The sequence below is a fragment of the Hyperolius riggenbachi genome, chromosome 1, assembly GCF_040937935.1.
Source record: "Hyperolius riggenbachi isolate aHypRig1 chromosome 1, aHypRig1.pri, whole genome shotgun sequence".
In the NCBI taxonomy this organism is placed as follows: Eukaryota; Metazoa; Chordata; class Amphibia; order Anura; family Hyperoliidae; genus Hyperolius; species Hyperolius riggenbachi.
Window position 1 is genome coordinate 405,696,605 of NC_090646.1, and position 25,637 is coordinate 405,722,241.

The 25,637-nt window shown below is 45.1% G+C and overlaps 1 protein-coding gene across 1 annotated transcript in view; it reads left to right on the forward strand.

The window, feature by feature from the left end:
• The window catches only part of GLDC (glycine decarboxylase), an 84,990-nt gene that overhangs the window by 56,153 nt on the left and 3,200 nt on the right, over nt 1–25,637 (forward strand). The window contains exons 14-23 of the mRNA XM_068235408.1: nt 6,903–7,045; nt 8,736–8,811; nt 12,127–12,252; nt 12,496–12,645; nt 14,042–14,154; nt 15,870–16,008; nt 16,891–17,002; nt 17,750–17,845; nt 18,395–18,567; nt 18,683–18,763. Of these exons, the coding sequence (XP_068091509.1) occupies nt 6,903–7,045; nt 8,736–8,811; nt 12,127–12,252; nt 12,496–12,645; nt 14,042–14,154; nt 15,870–16,008; nt 16,891–17,002; nt 17,750–17,845; nt 18,395–18,567; nt 18,683–18,763 (1,209 nt within the window). The remainder of the gene's footprint in view (nt 1–6,902; nt 7,046–8,735; nt 8,812–12,126; nt 12,253–12,495; nt 12,646–14,041; nt 14,155–15,869; nt 16,009–16,890; nt 17,003–17,749; nt 17,846–18,394; nt 18,568–18,682; nt 18,764–25,637) is intronic.

Here is a 25,637-nt window from a genome sequence, read left to right on the forward strand (position 1 = left end):
CACTGAAGAACTTGGCAGCCTTCCAGACACAGGCCTGACAAGTCTGACAGGGGAAAGATACATTGATTTATCACAGAGACAGTGATAGTATAAAGTGCTGCAGTAAGCCAGAACACCTTAGAATAGCTTTTTGAACTTGTAGGATGATAAAAAACAGGATGCAATTTTTGTTATGGAGTCTCTTTAAAGAGGAACTGTAACGGCAAAATGTCCCCTGGGGGGTACTCACCTTGGGTGGGGGAAGCCTCAGGATCCTAATGAGGCTTCCCACGCCGTCCTCCGTCCCTCAGGGGTCTCGCTGCAGCCCTCCGTACAGCCGTGACGTAATATTTACCTTCCTGGCTCCTGCGCAGGCGCTCTGACGGCTGTCGGCTCCGAAGTAGGCGGAAATACCCGATCATCGTCAGGTCCGCTGTACTGCGCAGGCGCAAGTCTCCGGCGCCTGCGCAGTAGAGCGGACCCGACGGAGATCGGGTATTTCCGAGCCGAAAGCAGCCACAGCGCCCCCGCTGGAGCCAGCAAAGGTAAATACTGAAATTACAGTCGGGCCTGTCGCCGGCTGTTCAGAGGGCTGCAGCGAGACCCCCGTGGGACGGAGGACGGCGTGTGAAGCCTCATTAGGATCCGGAGGCTTCCTCCACCCGAGGTGAGTACCCCCCCAGGGGATCTTTTTGAAGTTACAGAGTCTCTTTAAGCACTATCCTGAAAGCCTAAGAACGGTTAGGCTGGCATAGAGGAAAGCCTCCTTAAAGGGGAACTGAAGAGAGGGGTATATGGAGGCTGTCATTTTATTTCCTTTTAATCAATACCAGTTGCCTGGCAGCCCTGCTGGTCTATTTCTCTGCAGTAGTATCTGATTAAAACCAGAAACAAGCATGCAGCTAGTCTTGTCAGATCAGACTTATAAGTCTGAACCACTGAAACACCTGATCTGCTGCATGCTTGTTCAGGGGCTATGGCTAATAGTATTAGAGGCAGAGGATCAGCAGAGCTGCCAGGCAACTAGTATTGTCTAAAGGGAAATAAACATGACAGCCTCCATATACCTCTTTCTTCAGTTCCCCTTTAACTAATGCTATCCCATTCACTGCAATATTGAGGTGTAATGCTGGGAATACACGGTTCGTTTTTGCCTTCGTTTAAACCTTCGATTCGTTCGGTAAACGAATCGAGTGTTGAAAACGTATGTGAAAATAGTCATAATCTCATTATAGTTTCGATTAATAGACCCCAAAAACAAACGACTAGTGATCGAACATGTTTGATATTATCTCTCTTTATCCATCTAATCGAGCCATTGGTAGGCTTGATGGCTGTTCAGATCGATTATATATTCGTTTATGCTAGTCCGTCCCTGTAAAAAGGGATTTTCGTTTCGTTTCTTTGCAGCCTTCAATCATTGGAAAAACGAAACCATCAGAATCGAAAAAAAAACCGAAACCGTGGGTGGTGATATTAACCGTATGACCGATTATTTCGGGATCGAAAAGGACAAAAGGCACAATCGAAACGAAGGTTTAAACGAAGGCAAAAACGAATCGTGTATTCCCAGCATTATCAAGTTTTTTGTTGTAAACACTGCTTACATTGTTAATGGTTTCCCTCCACCTGTTCTCATGTTGTGTGAAATATGTTGATGCTTCATGCATGTGTAGCTGCTGTTACTGAAAAAAATCTGAAAAAAAAAAAAAAAGTAATTCGGCGGTTGTAGATTATGGCAGACTGCCTTATATTTTTCTGTGGCAGAGATTAGAGAATAATGAAGTGGACAGACAAAAGCATAGCTTAAATTGCAAAAGGCAGGGACCAGGTAATTCACTTTCCTGCTATATATATGGCAGCATATGATTGGGTAAATCCCGCCCCACATACAGGTATATGTATCTATAAATTGATAACTATCCCTCCCTCTAGTGCTTTTTTTTTATTTATTTTTTTCCTGTCCACTCAGCAGGTCTGTTCCTGTTTGTGGTATGTAGTCTATCTCACCCTTATTTGCTAGTATGATAGTTAAATCCCATTCGTATGCTGCCATGTATATAGCAGGAAAACGGAAAATTGTATACTTACCTGACGGTAATTTTCCTTTCCTGCTGTAGACATGGCAGCATGGGGATTTCCCACCGCAAAACATCCTGAATAATTAGCTCGTTAACCACTTGCCGACCGCCCACTGCACATTGGCGGCGGCAAAGTGGCAGCCCCAGGACCACGTAACGCACATTGACGGTGGGTCCTGGGACTCTTCTGGGCCGGGGATCGCGCGCATTGATGCGCGCGCATCCGCCGGTATTAGGCTTCGCCCACCCACAACGACATCCCGCCGGCCTTACGGATGCACCGGCGGGATGTTAACCCCCGATCTGCCGCATACAAAGCGTATAATACGCTTTGTATTGTATACAAAGCGTATTATACAGGCTGCCTCCTGCCCTGGTGGTCCCAGTGTCCGAGAGACCACCAGGGCAGGCTGCAGCCACCCTAGTCTGCACCCAAACACATTGATCTGCCCCCTGATCGCCCACAGCACCCCTCAGACCCCCCCCCCCCCCCCCACTCCAGACCACTGTTTCCACCCAATCACCCCCCTAATCACCCATCAATCACTCCCTGTCACGATCTGTCAACGTTTTTCTTTTTTTAGTCCCTAAACTGCCCCCTGGGGACTCCTGATCACCCCCCCCACCCCTCAGATTCTCCCCAGCCCCCCCCCCCGTGTACTGTATGCATCTATCCCCCCTGATCACCTGTCAATCACCTGTCAATCACCTGTTAATCACCCTCTGTCACTGCCACCCATAAATCAGCCCCTAACCTGCCCCTTGCGGGCAATCTGATCACCCACCCACACCATTATATCGCCTGCAGACCCGACGTCAGATCACCTCCCAAGTGCATTGTTTACATCTGTTCTCTCCTCTATACACCCACTAATTACCCATCAATCACCCCCTGTCACCACCTGTCACTGCTACCCATCAGATTAGACACCTATCTGCCCCTAGGGCACCCAATCACCCGCCCACACCCTCAGAATGCCCTCAGACCCCAGCCCTGATCACCTCGCCAGTGCATTGCTTGCATCTATTCCCCCCCACTAATCACACCTTGAGACACCCATCAATCACCTCCTGTCAACCCCTAGCACACCTACCCATCAAATCAGGCCCTAATTTGCCCCATGTGGGCTCCTGATCTCGGTCAAACCCTTAGATCCCCCTCAGACCCCCTTCCGATCACCTCCCCAGTGCATTGATTGCATCTATTTTCCCCTCTAACCACCCCCTGAGACACCCATCAAACACCTCCTGTCACCCCCCCTAGCACTCCTATCCATCAGATCAGGCCCAATACAACCTGTCATGTAAGAGGCCACCCTGCTTATGACCGGTTCCACAAAATTTGCCCCCTCATAGACCACCTGCCATCAAAATTTGCAGATGCTTATACCCCTGAACAGTCATTTTGAGACATTTGGTTTCCAGACTACTCACGGTTTTGGGCCCGTAAAATGCCAGGGCAGTATAGAAACTCCACAAGTGACCCCTTTTTAGAAAAAGGACACCCCAAGGTATTCTGTTAGGTGTATGAAGCATTCATAGAAGATTTTATTTTTTGTCAAAAGTTAGCGGAAATTGATTTTTATTGTTTTTTCACAGTTTAATTTTTCACTAACTTGTGACAAAAAATAAGATCTATGAACTCACCATACATCTAACGGAATACCTTGGGGTGTCTTCTTTCTAAAATGGGGTCACTTGTGGCGTTCCTAAACTGCCCATGGCATTTTAGGGGCCCTAAACCATGAGGAGTAGTCTAGAAAACAAATGCCTCAAAATGAGCTGTGAATAGGACGTTGGGCCCCTTAGCGCACCTAGGCTGCAAAAAAGTGTCACACCTGTCGTATTGCCGTACTCAGGAGAAGTAGTATAATGTGTTTTGGGGTGTATTTTTACACATACCCATGCTGGGTGGGAGAAATCTCTCTGTAAATGACAAATTTTAGATTTTTTTTTTTTACACACAATTGTCCATTTACAGAGATATTTCTCCCACTCAGCATGGGTATGTGTAAAATACACCACAAAACACATTATACTACTCTCCTGAGCACAGCGGTACCACATGTGTGGCACTTTTTTGCACCCTAACTGTGCTAAGGGGCCCAAAGTCCAATGAGCACCTTTAGGATTTCACAGGTCATTTTGCGACATTTGGTTTCAAGACTACTCAAGGTATTCCGTTAGGAGTATGAGTTCATGGAAGATTTTTTTTGTCACAAGTTAGCGGAAAATGACACTTTGTGAAAAAAAAACAATTAAAATCAATTTCCGCTTACTTGTGACAAAAATAAAATCTTCTATGAACGGAATACCTTGGGGTGTCTTCTTCCTAAAATGGGGTAATTTGTGGGGTTCCTATACTGCCCTGGCATTTTACGGGCCCTAAACCGTGAGGAGTAGTCTTGAAACCAAATGTCGCAAAATGACCTGTGAAATCCTAAAGGTACTCATTGGACTTTGGGCCCCTTAGCGCAGTTAGGGTGCAAAAAAGTGCCACACGTGCTATTGCCGTACTCAGGAGAAGTAGTATAATGTGTTTTGGGGTATATTTTTACACATACCCATGCTGAGTGGGAGAAATATCTCTGTAAATGGACAATTGTGTGTAAAAAACAAACAATTGTCATTTACAGAGATATTTCTCCCACCCAGCATGGGTATGTGTAAAAATACACCCCAAAACACATTATACTACTTCTCCTGAGTACGGCAATAGCACGTGTGGCACTTTTTTGCAGCCTAGCTGCGCTAAGGGGCCCTAAGTCCAATGAGCACCTTTAGGCTTTACAGGGGTGCTTACAATTTAGCACCCCCCAAAATGCCAGGACAGTAAACACACACCCCACAAGTGACCCCATTTTGGAAAGTAGACACTTCAAGGTATATAGAGAGGAGCATAGTGAGTCCGTAGCAGATTTCATTATTTTTTTTGTCGCAAGTTAGAAGAAGTGGAAACTTTTCTTTTTGTCACAAAGTGTCATTTTCCGCTAACTTGTGACAAAAAATAAAATCATCTATGAACTCGCCATGCCTCTCAGTGAATACTTTGGGATGTCTTCCTTTCAAAATGGGGTCATTTGGGGGGTATTTATACTATCCTGGAATTTTAGCACCTCATGAAACATGACAGGTGCACAGAAAAGTCGGAGATGCTTCAAAATGGGAAAATTCACTTTTTGCACCATAGTTTGTAAACTCTATAACTTTTACCCAAACCAATAAATATACACTGAATGTTTTTTTTTTTTTTTTTTTTTTTTTTTTTTTTTTTATCAAAGACATGTAGCAGAATAACTTTCGCACTCAAATGTATAGGAAATTTTACTTTCTTTGAAAAATGTCAGCACAGAAAGTTAGTAATTTTTTTGACAAAATTCGTCTTTTTTGATGAATATAATAAAAACTAAAAATCGGAGCAGCAATCAAATAGCACCAAAAGAAAGCTGTATTAGTGACAAGAAAAGGAGGTAAAATTCATTTAGGTGGTAGGTTGTATGACCGAACAATAAACCGTTAAAGCTGCAGTGGTCTGAATGGCTCTGGTCCTTAAAGGGAAGGTTCAGGGAGGGTGGGTAAAAAATCAAAATCAATTTCCACTTACCTGGGGCTTCCTCCAGCCCGTGGCAGGCAGGAGGTGCCCTCGCCGCCGCTCCGCAGGCTCCCGGTGGTCTCCGGTGGCGCGCCCGACCTGGTCAGGCCGGCTGCCAGGTCGGGCTCTTCTGCGCTCCAAGTCCTGGTACTTCTGCGTCCCACGCCGGCGCTCTGACGTCATCGGACGTCCTCCGGGCTCTACTGCGCATGCGCAGTAGTTCTGCGCATGCGCAATAGAGCCCGGAGGACGTCCGATGACGTCAGAGCGCCGGCGTGGGACGCAGAAGTACCAGGACTTGGAGCGCAGAAGAGCCCGACCTGGCAGCCGGCCTGGCCAGGTCGGGCGCGCCACCGGAGACCACCGGGAGCCTGCGGAGCGGCGGCGAGGGCACCTCCTGCCTGCCACGGGCTGGAGGAAGCCCCAGGTAAGTGGAAATTGATTTTGATTTTTTTACCCACCCTCCCTGAACCTTCCCTTTAAGGGGTTTTATGACTGAAGTCCTTAAGTGGTTAATCTAGAAAAAAAAGCACTAGAGGGAGGGATAGTTGTCCATTTATAGATACATAGACCTGTATGTGGGGCGGGTTTACCCAATCGTATGCTGCCATGTCTACAACAGGAAAGGAAAACTACAGTCAGGTAAGTATACAATTTTCCGTTATATAGTTGATTGCTTTAATCATCCAAAATACAACAATGCTAGATAATGCCTTTCTCACCTGATTTCAAGCTATAATCTCTCATAGTTTTCTATTCTGAGTTATTTGGTATTTTACATGGAAATTATAGTCTTCTCTTCAGTCTGCAGTTTAATTTCCGTGTTTAAATAAAATATTACCAACTCTTTCATTTTACGATGCCAAAAGGACAAGTATAATTTTACATATATTCTTCACCTATTCTTTTTTTATTAGCCAAGACTCAAGATTAAAAATCGCCCTTGGAAGCGTTTGTATTTTTGTAAATGTACTTCTTATAATATTTAGTAAAGTTCAGTGGTTTGGATTTTTTCCTTATTCTAAAACGAAGGTGTAGACCGCAAACCATACTGAGTATCTTTTTGTGAATGTGGTCCCTGGAGAAAGTCACATCTGCAGAATCATTAGCAGGCATGAATGAATCTGCAGTTTCCTTGAGGATAACATTAGTTACAGTCTGGTAACAATGTAACCGGTTTAGTCCGAGCCTGATTAGAGTACAGGGTTCTGCATTTTCCATTCTGTAAAGAAAACTTGTTTCTTTTGTAGCCAATAACCTGGGCGGAATTTGCCAATATCCATCCATTTGTGCCCTTGGATCAGGCCCAGGGTTATCAGCAGCTATTCCGAGAACTGGAGAAGGATCTCTGTGAAATCACTGGATATGACAAAATTTCATTCCAGCCTAACAGGTGAGGCAGCGCAGCAGAATCTCAATGTAGTCCAGATGGGAGCACAACTGTTACGGAGAATTCAGTTTATTGCTGGGTAGCTAAAATGTATAAATGGTTACACATAAACTGCAGCTGATAAATTAGGTGTACGTAGGACACAGTGGTACATACCATTGCCCCTACTTGCTCAGATGTAACACAAAAGAGCAGTGTCCTGAAATATCCATGGTTATCATGCAGGTCATACAGCCAAAACATTAAAACCACCTAATATTATGTACACCCCCTTTGTGTTGTGCCACCAAAATAGCTGATGCATGGGCTCAACAGGACATCTGAAGTGATCATTGCTATCTGTTGACAAGACTTAAACGGCAGATCATTTAAGTCCTTTGAGTTGTAAGGTTGACCTTCTTGCATGTGACCTGTTTTTCCAGCATATTCCGCATGTAAAAAACACTCGCGCGCGCGCACACACTCAATTTCTTTGCTCGATGGTCCAAGTCTGAAGTTGTAGGTGGTTTGTGTGTTGGTTAGAGGTCAGGAAAAGCATTCGGACCGGTCTGCAGCGACACAGCCCCATATACTGCGAGCTGCAATGCAAAATATGTTCTCACACCTTTCTCCTATGGTCAGCATAAAGTTTTCCAACAATTTGTGCTGCAGTAGCTGTTCTGTGAGATTGGACCAGGGGGGCTAGCTTTTGCTTCCTACATGCACAAGCCTTTGCTCCCCACATGGACACCTCTAGACCCAGTTACCGATTCACCAGTTGTCCATCCTTAGGGCTCTTTTCCAGTATGAAATGCAATCGCGATTCCGATCGCGATTCCGATCGCAATCGCGTTTCAATTTCCATTATGCGATTGCGATTGAGCTACTATACTCATTATAGTCCAGCTCAATCGCATACAAAACGCGGCAGGACAACGATTGCGCTTTGACCAAAATCGCATCGCAATCGGATCGCACTAATGGAAATTGCTGCTGCAGTTTCCATTAGTTTAATGTACCTTGCGATTTGCGAAAAAGGCCCTTAGACTACTTTTGGTAGGTACTAACAACCATATATGGAGAACATTCCACAAGACCTGCTGTCATGGAGATGTGTTGACAAGGTCCAAGCACAGATGACTAGATGACTGTGTCGGTGTAACTCAGATTGTTATGCTTTTCATGTTCCCAATGCATTACCTTTTATCTTTAAAGATGGACCATTCACTTGGTTCCTGACATCCTATCCATTAGCAGCCTTTGTAACAATATAGCAAATGTTCTTCACTTCACCTCTCAGCTGTATCAGTTTTATAGCTGCTTGGTGTATATGCAAGCATTAATGCTCTGGAGTTAACCAGCAGTAAAATGAAGTTATTTATAGTTTAACAGCTGAGCTACGTTTTGGACTGTTGTTCAAGGTTGTAAAATATGGAGAGATGGGTGGATCCTTCACCTGGGGAGGGGTTTCTGAACATCCATATGCTTCAAGGTGCCCTATATGAATTTGTTTAATATTGATCAGCGGTATCCATTCTGACTGGTTTCCTAAAGTTCTGTTTTCAGATGATTCTGTATGAGTTTATTCATTATATAAATCTTGTTTTGCACACTAAAAACTGTAGTTCTTTGACTGATAGACAAACTAACGAGTTAACTGAAATTCACAATGAGCTGCTCAGTAGTGACTGACTTGTTCTTTTTGTATAATCAGTGGTGCACAGGGAGAATATGCTGGCTTGGCTGCTATAAAGGCTTACCTGAATGGAAAAGGCCAACATCATCGATCAGTAAGTATGACCCAAGAGTGAAATAACCTATGCTGCTTACACAGGTATTTGTGCTTGCCTTTATGGCTCTGAGTCCTGCAAAAAAAAAAATGTTTACATCAGTCTTCACATGCGACTCTCTGCAGCTGCCGAGCAAAAACCGTGTTCACGAACCTTCGCAGAAAGTTCGGTTCGGGAAAAAGTTTGCAAACAGCAATACACTTCAATGGGGATGCGAACTTCAAAATTTAGAAACATTTCTAATGGCTGGAATAATGATAGAAGACATGTTTCAAGAGTTCTAATACCCTCCTCCATTCTACCCTTCTACCTATTCCCTCCTCCCTCCTACCAGAGGGATTAGGGTCTCATCTGCCAGGGAATTCCAGTATTTCTAAAACCAGCTTACATACCGTGGCTGGGAATTGAACCCAGGTCTCAGTGTATGGTAGGTATGGTAGGTAACTAACAGGTATGGTAGGTAACTAGGTATGGTAGGTAACTAACATATCCATTATACCACCAACACTACTAGCTGAAACTAGCCTAGCATGTACCAGTTATGCTCAATCCAAGAGAAAAATTAGACAAGACAAATAACATTTATATCATACTTTTCTCCTGGCGGACTCACAGCACCAGAGCTGCAGCCACTAGGGCATGCTCTATAGGCAGTAGCAGTGTTAGGAAGACTTGCCTAAGGTCTCCTACTGAATAGGTGCTGGCTTACTGAACAGACAGAGCTGAGATTTTAACTCTGGTCTCCTGTGTCAGAGGCAGAGCCCTTAACCATTACACCATCCAGCCACTACTTAAGGATATGTAGCCAGACATGGCCTTGCCTTTTGTGTTCAACAGTTGTCCAAAGAGAACCCCAGATATCCAGGTAGATCAGAGACCAGAGTTCAAATCTCAGCTCTGTCTGTTCAGTAAGCCAGCTCAGGGAGGAGGGAGGTGGGAGGAGAAGCCCACAAGAGGCTAATTAAACTCTCCCTAGCAGAGTGTGTAGCAGCTGTCCCTTAACTAATTAGTATAGGCAGACGAGTGAGTCAAATGGCTCAAGGACCTTGCCTTGTATAAGGGGGGGTGGGGCTCCACCAGTGAGTGCAGTCTGATTGTCAACAATGTTCCTGCTGACAGTGATGTAGAGGGTCAAAGTTTTGCTCAATAGAGCATTATGGGGCGAATCGAACTTCCGGTAAAGTTCGCCTTTGGTAGGCGAACGCGAACCACCGAAGTTCACCTGGAACCGTTCGCCGGCGAACCGTTCGGGACATCTCTAGTAACAAGCAGAGCTTGTGACACAGAAGAGTTGTCACTCTGTGAAGATGTGGCCTGCAGGAGATTAATGGCCCATACTCACGGGCTACAATTGTCGACGCAACACACGGCGTGCGCGTGTTGCGGCGACAGGTCGCCCGTGAATATAAGGCGTTGCACGGGCGCGCACCCCGAACCGGCGCTCGTCGCTGATGTCGCCAGGCGATTGGCGCAACTGTTGCTAGTCCGCGTGAGTATGCGGACTAGCGACAGCAACAAACAGGGAATACCTTGCACTTCCGGCGGGGGGAGGATCAACAGCGACAGCTTCCGCCGCATCAGTTGCCAGGTCCCTCCGCCGTGTATGCGGAGGGACCTGGCGACGAGCTGTCGCCGGCCTGTCGCGCACACGCTCCCGTGTGCTAGCGACAGGCCACAAATGTTGCCCGTGAGTATGGGGCATAGACCAGACCAGATATGGATGATGTCAGTGGTGGATCTGTAGACCCCATTGAGTCTGATTATCCTTTCTGCTTAGCTCATTGCTTAAAGGACAACTGAAGCGAGAGGGATATAGAAGCTGCCATATTTATTTCCTTTTAAGCAATACCAGTTGCCTGGCAGCCCTGCTGATCTTCTGCCTCTAATACTTAACCATCGACCCTGGACAAGAATATGCAGATCAGGTATTTCTGACATTCAGAACAGACGAGATTAGCTGTATGCTTGTTTCTGGTGTCATTCAGACCCTACTGCAGCCAAATAGACCAGCACCGCTGCCAGGCAACTGGTATTGTTAAAAAGGAAATAACTATGGCAGCCTCCATATTCTTCTTTCTTCAGTTGTCCTTTAAAGAGAATCTGTACTCTAATATTCTTACAATAAAAAGCATACCATTCTATTCCTTATGTTCCCCTGTGCCCCTCTGTGCTGTTTCTGTCACTCCCTGCTGCAATCCTGGCTTGTAATTAAGTTTTAGGCAGTGTTTACAAACAAATGACTGGCTTCTAACCAGAGTATCATAGGCTGAGAACAGCTTACTGTGTGATTCATGCAGAGCTTGGAGGGTGTGTGTAAAGCTTCTGCCAATGACAAGCAGTGCTGCACATTCCACACATTCCAGCCTCTTGCCGACAGACACGACAGAGGAAAGAAGATAAGATTTATTACAGAGACAGTGCAACTAGAAAAGGCTGCAGTAAGACAGACCACATCAGAACAGGTATAGGAACTTACAGAATAGAAAAAATAAGGCTCAAAATGTTGTTACAGAGTCTCTTTAAGCAATAAGCTGGGTAATTTCTGATAAGCTGCAGACATGTCAACTCTGTATTTGGCATTGCTATTTTAAAAACCTCCAAAGTTGAGGGATGGAGGAACTGCCCATGCTTGTTGGCTGTCAAAATTGCTTACCCAACTTTGAATCAGAAATCATGCATATTAAAATACATACAGTAATAAACAGGGCGTATAAATGTACATGTAACAAAATAAATGCCTTTACTAAACACACCTGGCACACATTAATAGCAATTACTTACTTTGGCATTGACAAAGGAAAATCATAACAGCACATGAATGCAAGCTGAAATTTACTGTACAAAAAAATCAGCCAATAATGTTTTTAAAGATGAAATGAAGAGTACAAAAATAAAACCAGAAACAAATCGGTTAGGTAAAATGCCTACACCCAGACAGATTCCTGTCCTTAAAAAGTAACTGCAAGCAATGGCCTACAACAAGTCTTCCCAATGCAAATAGAGCAAAGCACGATTTGAAATAAATGCATATAAATAAACATGCATAAACTTTTAAATAGTAGATTCTTCTATATTTGGACTGTTTGCTTTTCAGCTACTGCATTTTTGCCACTTTTAAAGTTGTTACTTTTCTTTATTGACCGATCGCTGTTTTAACTATCGCTGCATGCTTATTACAAACAATTGTTGTTGTATGCGTTTGCACCTTTACTCTAGTGTGTATGTTGTTTTCTTTATACATTTACTGCAGGCTAGTTGATTGCAGATATGCCATAATAGCAAGGTGGCAATTGAAATGACTTCTTTTTGTTGTAGGTTTGTCTCATTCCAAAATCTGCCCATGGAACAAATCCAGCAAGTGCTCAGATGGCAGGGATGAAAATTCAGCCTGTAGAAGTTGATAAAGATGGAAGCATTGATCAAGCACATCTGAGAGCTATGGTATGTTATTGTGTGCATGGTATACCTTTGTACCGGTAGCAGAAATGTGTGCAGATTGTACAAGTAGCAATGCTGTGTTCGAATTTACTACCCACGTTATCTGTCCGTTTTGTTGCTAGGATACATTTTAATGCCAGCGGCAGTCACGCGGGAATAATTTGAGAATATTGCAAGCTATTTAATGTCAGTATGGAATATGTTTTTTCCCATTGTATCAGTTTTATGCTTAATTATTTCTTACAGGTTGACAAACACAAAGACAATTTGGCTGCTATAATGATCACCTACCCTTCAACCAATGGAGTTTTTGAGGAGGACATAAGGGATGTATGTGACCTCATTCACAAGCATGGAGGCCAGGTTTATTTGGATGGTGCAAACATGAATGCTCAGGTGAGATGATGGCTCTGTTATTTAGTTTTTATATAGTGATGACATCATCCGCAGCACTGTACAGAGTATATTGTCTTGTCACTTAGCTTGTCACTTAGCTGTCCCTCAGAAGGGCCCACAATCTAATCCTGCCATTGTCCTATGTCTATGTATGTTGTGTATGTATCATAGTCTGGGGCCAATTAACTTCTCAAATGTTTTTGGGATGTCTGAAGAAACCCAAGTACCCAGAGGAAACCCACACCGTCAGGGGGAGAACATACAAACTCTGTGCAGATATTACCCTGGCTGAGATACGAACTGTGGACTCAGCACTGCAAGGCGAGAGTGCTAAGCACTATGCCACCATGCTGCTGTTTGTTAAAGAGAGTTGCCATGCATTTCATAAGGGTATTTTTCATCAAGTATGCTATTTATTTCAGTTTAATCATTGCCTAAATTTGTCAACCAGACTTAAGCATTCTGGGGTTGAATGGCACTGCAATTCTGCTGTCATTTGTCAGTCATCTGGTTTCTGACCACTTAGTGATTAAGGTGTTTTTCAGTCATGATCACAGTACAGCAAGTACTACTAGTGTGATACATGTTACTATATGCATTCAGTCAGAGCTGCAAGAGCCCTGTGTGAAAATATTTAACTCAGTCAGTTAAGTAACAGTAGGTATAATAATAAATATATACACTGTAGGTTGTGGTCTGGTTGTCACTTTTTCTAGAGCCCAAACTAGGCTAAAATGGGGTATAAATATGCTGCATACAAACAAATGACAAAACACATTTTAGAAAGAACATTGTCAGGCTATATTATCATTTTTGACACTTGCCTAAAGTGTGTTGTGTAAAATTTGGTAACATAATACAGTAGTGATCGATAGACCGTTTGATGCATCTGTGATACCAAACAAAGGTGTGAGCCTGAGAGTGATGTGGCTTTAAACTGAGGGCCTAAGCCAACTGTTGCATTTATAAAAATGCATAGAAACAGTCACTCTTTGGGGACCAAATGCCTCTCTTTTTCTTCCTCATTTGTCCCTCTTTCAGGAGTCCTGACCAGATCTATGTAAATAAACATATTTTTCAGTATATAAAATACATATAATGGACTCTAAACTTTATGCCCATGCTTTAAATTGATATACTGTAGATCTTATTTTCAAATGTTAATATGAAGGATAATGGACCAGAAAAGAAAAGACCAGTGTGGTTTGAACTACAAAAAAGCATAGAAATGCATGCTTTAAGTATTTTGAAACCTGTTCAAATGCGTTATAACGTGTTAAAACTCATTACAATGCATTCAAACTCTTATAAAAACGCATAGAAACGCATGCATTTTTAAAACACCAGCTGTGGGCTCAGGCCCTACTGAGTGACTTCTTGCTCTACTTACTCCTAGGTTGGAATTTGCCGTCCTGGTGACTACGGCTCTGATGTTTCACACTTAAACCTGCATAAGACATTCTGTATTCCCCATGGTGGAGGAGGACCTGGAATGGGGCCAATTGGAGTGTGAGTGATCAGCATTATATGGGGTTTAATATACTTTTCTATATAAACTTGTACTACTCCAGGGCTTATGGGGCCCCTTACAATTAGGAACAAAAAAGCACACCACATGACAGTCAATCATACCCCTATACATAAAGGCAAAATCAGATAATTCCAATCCATATTTAAGTAAATTTCCCTAGGCAACCCCAACTGTCCTACAGCAGTATCAATTTAGATAAGGCATTATTTGCTTATTTCCACAACCCAAAATGGTCCTTTTAAGACACATATTGCCTTCCAAGCATAGAAGCAGAATGATGAATGGAACAATATTGTACACTTGTTTGTGTTTTCAAAGTCATCAATAACCCTGAGCAGGGAAACTTCTGTCATAGAAGAGACAAGGAAGTCTAGTGTTATCCAGTTGTGCATTCACCGGAGCACATTTAAGCTATAAGGGCTTCCTGCAGCACAGTTAAGACAGTGAGTGTACATGTGTGAATTTAAATTGAGTAGTATGCAGTGCTTATTAACCATCCATTGTGTGGTCTTGCACTTCTTTTATTTTATGATCTAGATATGGAATATAGCAAGACCATTTGACTTGGTAGGTCTCATACACTTGTCTGCAAAGAGGTTGCTACTTTTTTTTTTTTTCTTTAATCAAAAGGTCTCTGCGCTTTTTTCAAGGCTACCCATTCCAGTTTTTAGTATGTATGTAAATAAGTATCAAAAAAAGGCCTTGTTGTCTGTCTATCTTAGTCTCCTAAAGAGATCAAGGCCCTTTAACATTAATATCCTGCACACATTAAATTAAGGCCCTGTTCACACTTGCATTTTGGCAAGTAAACGGACCGGATCCTGATCGGATCAGGACCTGATCCTGATCAGAACCGTACGGTTCCGATCCGGTCCGTTTGTATCAGGCATGCATCAGGCTGCCATCCGGATCCGTGGGCAAAAAATAGTTAAATTTAAGTAAAAAAATGTTGGTCAGCAGAAGGTGCACCTGGTGCACCTGTAGAATCGGGTTCCTCCGCTGCAGGCCTCACCTCCACCTCCGACATTCTGCCAAACAGCTCCAGCACGTCTCACTGCTGCTCCACTCTAGACATGCTTGGCCCATGTGTCCCCATCCGAAATGGCCGCTTGGATACGCATAGGAAGTGGGGTAGAACGTCAGGTTTTTGTAGGCAGTGTGTTCTGTGCCTTCTGTTCCCCATTGGTTTCTGTGTTCCGGATGGTGCTGTCAGGCTCAAGTCCAGCTCCGGTCCGGGTGCGTGGGCCGGAGATCCGGACCCAAAAAATAGCACATGTTGAAAAAGAGTCCGGATCCGGTCCGGCTCCGTACTGTACGGAACGGACACGTGTGAACGTCCGCATAGACTTTACATTGCTATGCGGAACTTCCTTTCCGTTTGTACAGTATGCGGTCCGGATCAGATCCGGAAAATCCGGATAGCGAACGCTAATGTGAACCGGGCCTAAGAAAACCACAAATCTATTTTAAGAAAAATGACCCCCTCCCCCCCCTCCCCATATACATACAACAATGTTGTACTATGGTCATCACATCTGACGCTATACCTATGCGGGGCTTTCAGTCTAATGTCCATGCCACAATGTAGTGCCTATTAAGGAGAATATAATCCGACCCATGCAGATGGTGTCCTTGGAGGGGGACGACATTCCCAGAATCCTAAACTTGTTTTATTTATTTATAATCTTTTCAGGAAGAAACATCTTGCACCCTACCTTCCAAGTCATCCAGTCATTGCACTTCAAGATAACGTTGGACAATCTTTAGGCACTATAAGTGCAGCACCATGGGGCTCAAGTGCCATATTGCCCATCTCCTGGGCTTACATCAAGGTAAGAGTTTCAAACTTTACTGCAAGTGATTGTACTGTCAAGAAAGATATACAAGGCACTTGCTTCACAATGCAGTGGGACACTGGCCAGGAACAAACATGCAGCCATTAAAGCACTGGGACACCTGACCTATGCACATTTGTTCTGGGTCAGTTCCACATAACATAATTACAGTCACTGAGGCTGCACCTTTACAATAATGTTGCCCAATATTGCAGACGAACTATGCTTGAATATGTAGCCTGAACATGTTAAAGCATCCAGTGCTACATATTCAGATTTCTTAAGGCTCTCTAGGGTAGTATTTCCCCAACCCTGTCCTCAAGGCTCACCAACAGTACAGGTTTTGCAGGAAACCACAAACCTTCACAGGTGAGGTAATTAGTATATACAATGTTTAATCGATACCTTTTTGAAGAAAGGGGAAGAATCAGTACATATGGATTTGGCTACTAACTAGAGTATTGTTAAAGCAAGTACTGATACTGGCAAGTGTTTTTTTTTTTTTTTTTTTTTTACTACTCCCCAAACAATGATCCTTCCCACCCTGCACCCTTACCTTTCCCATCACCATAGACTTCTCTCTGATGCCTGACCCTAAACTTATGCTAATGTTAACTGCATGTTACTTCCTAGTAAACTGTTGCCAAACCCAATTGTGGGTACCCAAAAATACTTGGACGGTGCACTAAATTGTTTGGGTCAAGGGTGTTTGGAGGGGCACTGGTGGCTGGTGCCTAGTGACATTATTTTCAGGAGGATGTCACTTTAAGAATGTACATACTTTTTCCTGTGATATTGACAAGATGGTTGAAAGTCTAATCAATTTTGTAAGGCGATTTCCTCCTTTTTTTTTTTTTTTTTTTCTTGGCATACCAACAGATGATGGGTGCGACAGGGCTCAGACATGCCACAGAGATTGCTATTCTAAATGCAAATTATATGGCAAAAAGGTTTGAAAAGCACTACAAAGTCCTGTTCCGTGGCTCTAAAGGTACGTCTGTCACGTGTGCTTTCTTCTTGTGCCTTTTCACTTTCATTTCTAGTTTGAGGTGTGAAATATTGGTCTATTTTATCTGTTTTCCTGAGAGCTAGTGCAGTTTCGCTTTAAAAGCATAAAGCCTTCTATGGTGGCATGGTAGTTTATGAGAATTACAGGACCTGGCCAGCCAACTCCCTCCTTGCAGTGTGTGTGAGAGTTCTCCAGCTTTTATTGCAGCCTCTGTTGATTTGCTGCTGTATTAAAACCTTACCCGTATGGCAGGGAATACTGGCGGCACCTGCTACTATAAAACATTGAGACCAAACACACAGCAGGGAGTGAGAGTACAGTCATGCTGGTATGGGCTTGCCTGTTTATTTCCTCTCTTGAGGTAGAGGTGAGAGGAGGGCAGGTGTAAGAGCTGGGGAATGCAGATGCTGCTGCTATAGTCGTACTGTCTACTCCACCGGCGTGCTCTACAAAAGCCTTTCTTTGGGACTTAGGCTTGTCCGGTTGTGTTCTGGCTGGGCAAAGTCTGAAAGGAGCAAGTTCTTCTTGAATTGGACAGAACAGTCAGACACTTCACATACTGGCTGGCTGGATCCCAAAGTTGTCAACTTCTGGTTCTTACCGTAACATGCATGCATGCATGCATGCACGCATGCACGCAAGCACACACCACATATTATACTGTGTATATAAACTCCTTTATAGGCATGATTAAAATTTGCACGTTTAATGTCGATCCTTTACTTATAGGATATGTGGCTCATGAATTTATCCTTGATGTGAGACCATTCAAGAAATCTGCAAATGTGGAAGCTGCAGACATTGCAAAAAGGCTCCAGGATTATGGTAAGAAACACCATTAAAAAAACAAAAAAACTTCCCTCACTGCAGCAAGGTACCTTAAAAAAAACTTCCAACTGGCAGGGATAGGACAAGGAGTTGCTAGTGTTTTTAACTCTGGTGTGAGGCACACTTTTGCTCCCATTAGTTATAACTAGGAATGGGCAATGCCATGCAAATAAGTTGATGAGTTGATGCAGGAGTATGCTATTTTTGTATGCAAATGTCCACAGCTTGAAAAATGCACCAATTGAATCCTGCTAAGGTGGGATTTCATAAGTATATTTTCAAGCTGCATAAATTTGCATAATGCTGCAATAATGTGCAATTATTTGCATCTCATTGACCGTCCATAGTTATAACCATGTATGTTTGAGCCATAAGATAATGTATATTGCTATTATCTGAAAACTACTGAAAGGTAACATGACTAGATCAGTACAGATGAGTGTTTGCATACTAACAGGGCGGCCTGTGGAAAATGGAAGTGTTATTGCTTAAGATATGATTCTTATCTGTCGCATCACATGCTCATGTGTCATGGTGCCATTGCAGGTTTCCATGCTCCTACGATGTCCTGGCCAGTGGCGGGCACGCTTATGATTGAACCCACAGAGTCTGAAGACAAAGCAGAGCTGGACCGGTTTTGTGATGCCTTGATTAACATACGACAAGAAATAGCTGATATCGAGGAAGGCAGAATGGACTCCAGGATCAATCCCTTAAAGGTAAACCGATAACTAGACTACAAAGTTTGAGAAGTGAAGCCTGGCTTCATTAGACATAGTGATTTGCTTTAATGTAAGTGGCGTGAAACTAATAATTTTTGTCTTTTCTATGCAGATGTCACCACACACCTTGACCTGCATTGCATCTACCAACTGGGATCGACCATACACAAGAGAAGTGGCCGCCTTCCCCTTGGTATGCTTTAATAGGACTTGATCATGTCATTTTTTAGTTCACCACTTGTGCCTTACATTCCAGTTATTGCTATGGAGATTCAAGAACTGCAGATTTTTTTTTTTTTAATTCACTAATCTAGTCTTAAATGACATTCCACTTGTGGGGAGAAATCGGCAATCTGTTTGATTGGCTCCAGACACTGCAAGAATTAATGGCCAACATTCTTTCAATTTGCTTACAGTTTTTGTGTATACAACATGGGCAGTGCACAGGGCTTAGAGCCGGTTAACACTTGTTTTAAAAAAATGTATTTGTGGCTCTGTTTTGGGGCCCGGATCAAAACCAGAGCCACGAATATAATGTTTTTAAAAATAGAGGCCGTCTTCACCCTGCTAAAAAATGGACCGCTGGCGATCCGGGGAATTCGTGCTGAAAAACTGAAAGCAGGGTCAGGAATTGCAGGATTACCATGGACCCTGATCGCTGCCAGATACACGGAGGGTAGTTAAGGGCAGTGCAAAAACGGATCTCCCTCTACACAGGCTATTCTTGCACACAGAACAGAGGGAGATTGGCATTGCCTACTGCCTGCTCCATCCCTTCACGTCACCCCATTAGGTGTCCCCCAGGTAGCCTGAGGGGGTAGCAGCCAGAGCGGGGGGCGGGCAAAAGGGTCGTCGCGCCCCCCCCCTTTCCCCGCTCCCCCTCCAGCTATGTGCGGCAAAAGTAAGAGCGAGTGAAAGGGGAAGCAATTACCGGTCTTCCTGTGCTCGCAGCATGACTTCTGGCAATGCTGCCCACTAGAGGGCGGCATTGTAGGAAGTCAGGGTGAGCAGAGGAAGTAAGGTGCTTCCCCGCTCGCTATACTTTTTCCCAACATGGCTGGAGGGGGAGCAGGGACAGGGGGGGACCCAGGTGTGGGACTGGGGGATGACCAAACCCCCCCCCCCCCCCCCCCCCGCCACGACCTGGCTGCTACCCACTCAGCTACAGCCATCCATTTTTGGGGGTCAGAAAAAAAAAACGCAAACGGATCAAAAACGTTTGCTGTAAAAGGGCAGCACGGATCTGTTTGAGTTCCGCTTTCTGAAAACGGGAGCCTGGACTGCAGATTTCGTTCTGCAACTGGGTCTACTGTGGACCGACCCTTACTACAGATCATCATGTGGGATTATTAAAACATGATACCAGTCAACAGATAAATGTTAGAGAATGATTACTAAGGGCTTCTTCAGTGTGCAGTTGGTAACATGCAGAAAGAAAAAATTCTGAGCTCTCTGTACTCCAAAGAGGAATGTTGCCATTTATGCAAATTAGTGGTCATGCACTGAAATTCATAGATGGCTTTAATATGAAATGCAAGCATGTTTTAGCATTGCAAAGAGACTAATACATGTTTAACCTCTTGAGGACTGCAGTGTTAACCCCCCCCCCCCCCCCCTAAAGACCAGGCCTTTTTTTTTTTTTTTACTGAAATGGCCACTGCAGCTTTAAGGCCAAGCTGCAAGCCCCCCCCCCCCCATTTTCTCCCCACCAACAGAGCTCTCTGTTGGTGGGGTCTGATCACTCCCCCCATGTTTTGTTTTTTTTTAATAAATATTATTGTTAGTGTTTTTAATTTAAAAAAAACAAACCCTTTCTTTAAATAACTTCCCTCCCTCCCTCCCCACAGCCAGCCAATTACGGCGATCGGCTGTCATAGGCTTCTGCCTATGAGAGCCGATCGCTCTCTTGTCCCCCAGGGGGACAGCCGTGTGACACAGCTGTCCCCAGTACAGCGCTGCTGCCGATCGCAGCTCTGTACATGTAAATAGACGGCGATCACGCCGTCTAACAGTCTCCCGAGCGGCAATAGCTGCTCGGAGACTGAAGGCAGGGTGGAGCTCCGCCCCCAAGCAGGAGATGCGCGCGATCTCCTGCATTAGCTGGCCCCAGGACTTTACGCCAATCGGCATAAGGCGGTCCTGGGGCTGCCGCCACGGCCATGCCCATCGGCGTGACGCGGTCGGCAAGAGGTTAAAATATTTTAATAACACATCAGTTGTCAGGCTGCCGTGCTGATCCCTTGTCATAAGTAGCATCACACACCCACAATTAGGTAGTTCACACTACAAAACACAATCACTAAGTGTTTAGCAATTCTGATTTTGCAAAGCGATTTTCAGAGCAGTGTTTAAAGGAATGTGCGTTTTGCACATTGCTTTAAGGAAAAATCGCTCTAACAATGTTATAGGTAGTTAATTTTTTTTCAAAAATTGAAAGCTGCAGTTAGAACACCTCATAGGCTGACACTGTTGTAGCACTTTGGGGATTGGCAAACTGGACGCGATCGCTCAAAGTGATAACCAGCCCTTATGCAGCCGGTGAAGTCCTAGGAGGTGTGAACATCGGTTCTGCATACTGTTTCTGTGTTTTCCCTTGCTTACCTTAAGGGCCAGTTTCCACTATGAAGTGATGCGAGTGTGGCTACCTAGCCCCATCGCATCACTTCCGCTGCCGTTCGCATCAATTCCACATTGGGAGATGGGGAAGTGTATGGAGGGGGATGGCGGGCGGATGTGGCTGTGCGAGAATCTGCAGCATGCTGCAGATCCTCGGATCGCTATGCACACAATGGAAGCTGTTCCATTGCCGCGCACTGGTTTCAGGACAACTGCTGTGCGATGTGGCTATGTAGCCGCATCGCACCACATGTAATGGAAACAGGCCCTTAGAGGGTGAGCAGAGATGGCATAGAGCATCCCCATTCAGTAACCCCTTCCTCCTTTTTGTGAGACACTGCACAGGTGGAGTAGTAATATCAAAACCTTCGACTGTATATAATATCCTTGTCCTTCACACTTCAAAGAACCCCCAAATATTAGGTTATTCAGGTTGATCATGTCTCAGGGCAGCGACGTAGCCAGAGATCATGGGGCCCCATAGCAATATTTTTTTATAGGGTCCTCCGATGTAGGCACCTGCCCCTACCCTATGGATAGGAGTTAATTGGGCAATTTACATTCTCATGCAATCGACACTGCACATAGTTCATTGGCTCTGAGACAGTCAGTAAATACCTAAAGTACCACCTGGGCCCCCTATGCTCCAGGACCCGATAGCAGCTGCTATGGCTGTTGCTACACCCCTGTCTCAGGGGTAGGGATATGCACGCAGGGGTGGCACCAGGGGGGTGCTTTTGGGTGCTCAAGCAACCCCTAGAATTGTCCAAGCACCCCCTGGCGTGAACTGACTTCAGGCATCTAAGAGACGCCGAGTCAGTTCACAGCGGCAGCCTGACGCAGCAGAGCAGGGCTACGGTGAGATATCTTCCGAAAGCCCTGCTTTTCAGACTTCGAGTCTGCAGTGCAGGGCTTCGGGTGGTCATTTTCCCGTAGCCCTGCTCTCAGCGCAGGGTAATGCAGGCAGGAAGTCACGTGACGTCGGGAAGGAAGAGGATCGTGGGAGCTGCGCGCAACAAGGAGGTCGGGACAGGAGGTCTTCTGACTGTAGGTGAGTAAATGGGTTTTTCTTTTTCAACAGGTGGTGCTGATTGTGGTCAGAACTGCTGAGGATTGTGCATATTGTGGTCAGAACTGCTGAGGATTGTGCATATTGTGGTCAGAACTGCTGAGGATTGTGCATATTGGGGTCAGATCTGCTAACGATTGTGCATACTGGGGACCGGGGTCAGATCTGCTAAAGATTGTGCACATTGGGGTCAGATCTGCTAAAGATTGTGCATATTGGGGTCAGATCTGCTAAAGATTGTGCACATTGGGGTCAGAACTGCTAAAGATTGTGCACATTGGGGTCAGATCTGCTAAAGATTGTGCACATTGGGGTCAGAACTGCTAAAGATTGTGCACATTGGGGTCAGATCTGCTAAAGATTGTGCACATTGGGGTCAGATCTGCTACCGATTGTGCACATTGGGGTCAGATCTGCTACCGATTGTGCACATTGGGGTCAGATCTGCTACCGATTGTGCACATTGGGGTCAGATCTGCTACCGATTGTGCACATTGGGGTCAGATCTGCTACCGATTGTGCACATTGGGGTCAGATCTGCTACCGATTGTGCACATTGGGGTCAGATCTGCTACCGATTGTGCACATTGGGGTCAGATCTGCTACCGATTGTGCACATTGGGGTCAGATCTGCTACCGATTGTGCACATTGGGGTCAGATCTGCTACCGATTGTGCACATTGGGGTCAGATCTGCTACCGATTGTGCACATTGGGGTCAGATCTGCTACCGATTGTGCACATTGGGGTCAGATCTGCTACCGATTGTGCACATTGGGGTCAGATCTGCTACCGATTGTGCACATTGGGGTCAGATCTGCTACCGATTGTGCACATTGGGGTCAGATCTGCCAAATTTATTGAACGTGTTTTTGTTCAAATCTGCTCACATTACGTGTATTTTCTTGAGAAAACCTGCACAATTATGTGAATTTTCTCGGGAAAGGGTCACCAAAGCTTGGGCCCTCTGTCTTTGCGTTGCACTTTTAAAGGGAACCCGAGGTGAGAATAATATTGAGGCTGCCATATTTATCTCCTTTTAAGCCAGGGGTGCCCAATAGGTCGATCGCGATCTACCGGTAGATCGCGACCGCCTGATGAGTAGATCGCGGCCTCTTGGCCGCGTCCTGTCAAAATCTGAAGCCGCGCAGCCGCGGCTGTCAGATTTTGCTGCCACTCGCATCAGGGAGAAGAGGGGAGAGGCGCGGCTAAAGGGTAGAGGAGCCAGTGAGGAGCCAGGTCTTCTCCCCTCCAGGCTGCTTGTGAGCCGTGCGTCTCTTCCCCTCCAGGCTGCCTGCGTGCACAGCGTCTTCTCCCCCCTGGCTGCATGACGTGAGGTAGTGTAACATAGTCCACTGCAGGCAGAATCCCGGGATTTGGCTGGCACCCCATCAGTAGGAAACTGCATAGCCCCCCGAACTGCATTATTCTGCTCACTCTGTGCACATGTGTACTATTTCTGCAGACCAGGCTGTGCTGCTGACATGTGCGTCCCCTTTACCCTGCAGTGATCGGTGGCTCCTCTTCTTTCGGTAACTTCCCTGCTCAGTCAGCTGCTGTCTCTGCTGTCACTCTCCAGCCTGCGTCTGTCTCTTCTCATATGACGCTGGCCGGGAGTTCTATGCAGCTCGCTGTCCCCGCTGATCCTTCCTCTCACTGGGTACTTTATGGCTCATTACTCTTATCAGTACCTAACTTCTTTCTTTTGTGTTGTCCTGAACTCCTGGGGGGGTCTTATCCTGCTCCTCTCTCTTTCTCTCTCTCTCTGTTTTTTTTTTTTTTTTTTAAACATAGACCCTTTGTTTTCCCTTCCCTGGGACAATCCTTCCCTCTTTCTCTCATTTATCTTTGATTCCCCCTTACATTCATTGATACACTTTTTTGCTAAGCCTTCTGACCAATCCTTGTTCATTACCATAGTTCCCCTCTGTTTTGGAGGGGACAGTCCCTCTTTGGGAGCCCTGTCCCTCTTTCCTCCTCATTTGTCCCACTTTCAGGAATTTGGCCCTCTTTCTATGTAAATATATACATTTCTCCACTACTGTGAAGAGGAGAAGGCTTTTGTAATGTATTCACCAGGCTTGATATGGGGGGGGGGGGGGGGGGGGGTCTAGAATACTGTGACTGTCTATGCATGCTGGGGGGGTGGTAGATCTCGTGGCCGCAGCGGTTTTAAAAGTAGCTCGCGAGCCAAAAAAGTGTGGGCACCCCTGTTTTAAGCAATACCAGCTGCCTGGCTGCCGTGTTGGTCATCTGTCTCTAATTCTTTCAACCATAGACCCTGAACAAGCATGCAGCAGGTCAGGGGTTTCTGACAATATTGTCAGAACTGACCAGATTAGCTGCATGCTTGTTTCTGGTGTAATTCAGTTCACTACTGCAGCCAAATAGATCAGCAGGGCTGCCAGGCCCTAGAATTATTTAAAAGGAAATAAATATGGCAGCCTCCATATCACTCTCACCCGGGTTCACTTTAAATTAGTTAGCTCCGCCCTCATATGGTCATGACCACGCCCATTGTTTTGCAGGTTGTTGCCACAACCATCAGCTACCCCGGAAATTGGTCCAGCACCTGCATAGCACCCCCTAAAAAATAATTCATGGAGCCGCCACTGTATGCATGTAATGGTTTTTTTCATCCTGGCCACCCAATGAGCATGGTTACAGGATTGAGTCTTTGAAATGTAGTGCATTGCGATGCCTGCCAATAATTAGGTTATCATGCACATGCTTTCCCTAGTCATGTGTATAGAGCTGACAAAAACTCCTTTTGTGCAGAGTACTAAACACATTACAGGGGCATAGTAGGCCAGGCAGAATGCAGTAATATAACAGGCAGCATGGTGGCACAGTGGATAGTACTTTCAATTTGCAGCGCTGGGCCCCTGGTTTGAATCCCAGCCAGAGAACGATCTGCACAGAGTTTGTATCTTCTACCCATGCCTGCGTGGGTTTCCTCCCACATCCCAAAACATACTGATAAGTTAATTGGCATACCCTTAAATTCATCTTGCACTATGATGGACATATACCCTGTAATAGGGATTAGATTGTGAGCCCCTCTGAGGGATGGTTAAAGGACATCTGCAACGAGAGGGATATGGAGGCTGTTCGATGTATTTCCTTTTAAGCAATATCAGTGGCTGGAAAGTGTAATGGTTAAGGGCTCTGCCTCTGACACAGGAGACCTGGGTTCGAATCTCGGCTCTGCCTGTTCAGTAAGCCAGCACCTATTCAGTAGGAGACCTCGGGCCAGTCTCCCTAACACTGCTACTGCCTATAGAGCGCATCCTTGTGGCTGCAGCACTTTTGCTTTGAGTCCGCCAGGAGAAAAGCGCGATATAAATGTTTGTCTTTGTCTTTATCAGTTGCCTGGCTATCCT